Source organism: Triticum urartu, chromosome 2 (assembly GCF_003073215.2).
Source record: "Triticum urartu cultivar G1812 chromosome 2, Tu2.1, whole genome shotgun sequence".
Taxonomy (NCBI): Eukaryota; Viridiplantae; Streptophyta; class Magnoliopsida; order Poales; family Poaceae; genus Triticum; species Triticum urartu.
In genome coordinates, this window is record NC_053023.1 from 658802677 (window position 1) to 658805576 (window position 2900).

General features: G+C 53.9%; 1 protein-coding gene across 1 annotated transcript; it reads right to left on the reverse strand.

The window, feature by feature from the left end:
- Nucleotides 1-601: 601 nt before the first annotated feature.
- On the reverse strand, nucleotides 602-2371 carry LOC125533923 (UPF0481 protein At3g47200-like). The gene has a single exon (XM_048697248.1). The coding sequence runs from the start codon at nucleotides 2222-2224 to the stop codon at nucleotides 731-733; it is 1494 nt and encodes a 497-aa protein (XP_048553205.1). The 5' UTR covers nucleotides 2225-2371; the 3' UTR covers nucleotides 602-730.
- Between the last annotated feature and the right edge of the window lie 529 nt (nucleotides 2372-2900).

Below are 2900 nucleotides of genomic sequence, written 5' to 3' on the forward strand. Positions count from 1 at the left end.
CATTACGAGCCCTTAGATATAATGGAGACCTCCGTATATATGAATGAAACAATCACACTTGTTGTTGTTGTTGTTGTTTTTTGCTACTCAAGCGATATGCAATAACTACTACCATAAATTTGGCTCACAAGGGAGTTATATCAGAGCCCTTCGCATTGACGAATACAAATTGGGGCCATCTATAGGTCATGTATCCGGAAAAACATCTGCAGAGTCATTTTCTCTATGGACCATCCGATCAGCATCCAATGGCTAGGAGCGCGCCGCCAACTCTTTATCTTTTTCTCCTGCATCTCCCCCCCCCCCCCCCCCCCCCCCCCTCCTTCCCCCAAGACGGTTCCTCCTCCTTCCCTGTGGCCTACCCAGCCCTAACCGCCTTGCCACCCCGTCCTCCCCTCGACCTCTTCCCACCGCCATACTAGCCGCCACCCTGGCCATCCCTCTATAAGCCCCGCCCCAATGAACAACTCCGACGACTCCTCCCCCCCCCCCCCCCCCCCTACCTCCTGGCCTCGCCATGGCCGGCGCTTGTCGCAGGTGCTCCTCACGCCATCCCCATCTCCGGCCTCACATTGCGCTTTGCAAAAAGTGACTGGCGCCACCAAGAAATTCAGGCACCTCATGTTTAGCAAAACCGATACAAATATTGTTTACAAGATGGGCGCAAAATACATAAAGGAAATATTTAGCACCATAGCTAAATATTCAGCAGTTGGAACTAGAGCAAGAATTACTTGAGATTGAGAGACTTGAGCGTCCCGAGGAAACTGGCAAATCCAGCAATGCCGGAAAACGTCAAGAAGATGGCTTTGCGGTGGTTGTAATGAAACTTGTGAAACTGGATCCGCTTCCACCTATCAGTCTTGTAGTTCTGGATGAGGATCATGGTGCTCAGATAGTGGGTTCCGGGCCGCAGCCGGTTCTCGAGCTTGTTAAGCAAGTCGAGCGCGTCCTTGTTGCTCAGCCCTGCTCCTCCCTGCAAGATGCCCTTCTTCCGCAGCTGCTGCACGTCTTCCTCGCTGTCCGTCACCATGCCCAGGAGGCAGAGGTAGGAGCACACGGCGGACTTCTCCTCGTCCTCCCCAAAAAAGTCTGGGGTCGTGCATTGCTCCAGAGCCGCCATGTTGACCAGGAAGGTCGCGTTCGCGTCGTTGAGGGACAGTGGCGCCAAGAAGAGCTCGCCGGTGAGGTACGCCGATCTACGGACGCCCATATTCCTTAGCTCCGCGCCCTCTCGGGTAGCTTTGGTGGCTGTGATCTCGATGCCGATCTCTGCAAGCTCCATGGCGCTCACGGAAACGGACAATTCCTTGGCTCTTTCAGACAGTTCCGGCTCGGACTTCTTGGTGTCGTTGCTTCCTACGATGTGGTGGCGTAGGAGGCCAAGGAGATGCGGCGGTGTGTAGTCCAACGTGGGAGCATCGAAATAACGAACCTGGCGGGTCTGCAGAGTCTGCTTCACGCGCCCGATGAGCGTCTCCATGTCCAGGCCAGGCTGGGGCAAGAAGCTCAAGAGCGCGTCAATCACCACCCATGGCAGCTGGTTCTCGAGCAGCACCACGTCACTCAGGATGGGGCGGTCGATGGAGCTGAAAGCGTTGTAAAGCGACGGATCCATGTCCGGGTCCTCGTCGCCGCCGCTCTCTCGGCACCAAAACTGCATGTACTGCAGCAGGAAGCAGCCGTCGAGGAACATCATCGGCTTGAAGTCGTCGTCGCCGAGGCCCCGCAGCTTGCCGGCGTCGTAGTGGGCGCGGGCCTCCTCTGCGACGGTGCAGACCGCCCAGTACACCTCCTGGATGGGGCGGCCCGTGGCCTTGACGAAGTGGCAGGCCGCCGCGTGCTTGACGCTCTCCATCTCCTGGAGCGCCGGGGTCCGGCCGTGGTGGTAGGGGCCGATGGACACCACCTTGGGGGCGGCGTACTCGTCGGCGAGGTCTCCCATGCTTGGCGGGAACAGGTGCATCTTCGTGTCCATCTCCTCCACTCTCGACTTGAGTGATTCTGCTGCTCGCTCGAACACTTGAACCGCATAGTGGTCGTATTCATCAACCTGCTTCAGCTGCTGCCGTCCGCTGGAGGTGACGACGAGATCACTGTTGCTTGCCGGAGCAGCAACTGTCATCTGCAAAGAGAGGCCAGGAACCCAGACGGTTGGTTCCATGGCCGGCTTCCCGTCCCAGTAATCAGCCACGGCCAGCTGATAGTCGCAAGGTGCCTCCATGTTAGCAAGCTAAGAGATCTGGATGCTTGCTATTGCTACTGCTAAGTGCTAACTACAAAAACTACGTACACTGCTGGTACTGGTATCGTGGGAGAATCTGAGAGACATGTAGCACAAAACAAATGTCCTAGCTAGCAGAGACTGGAAAGAGAAGAAAGGAGTTGATAAGCAAAACTACATCAATGATATGCCGCTTATCTTTATAGACCAGCTGCTGGCCTCGAGTAGCTTTCTCTCTGTCCTAATTATTTCCTACTCTCGTTCAAAATTAACTCAACCGTACATAAATGAAAAAAAAAACACAGAATTGACGATCCGCCGGACGGCGGATGCCATTGCTAATTGCTAGACACATGTTCGATCAGGACAAAACACGCAGCCTGCCGTCACATGCTTGCCTCATCAAGGCAAACATAATATATATTACTAACATATATGCATGTTGCATAACAGAGGAACCTTTTCAACTTCTTCAACATGCGACAGACTGGAGGAACCTTTCAACTTTTCGATGATTAAGGTATTAGGAGTACAATACTATAGGAAAGTGGCCAGAGCGAGAGCAACATGCAAACCGCCGTGAATAGGCTCTTTGGAGGCCGACGTGGTTATAACAGTGTACGCCTAACCAATCAGCATGCACACACAAAGATATAAGCATGTAGAAACGAAAAAG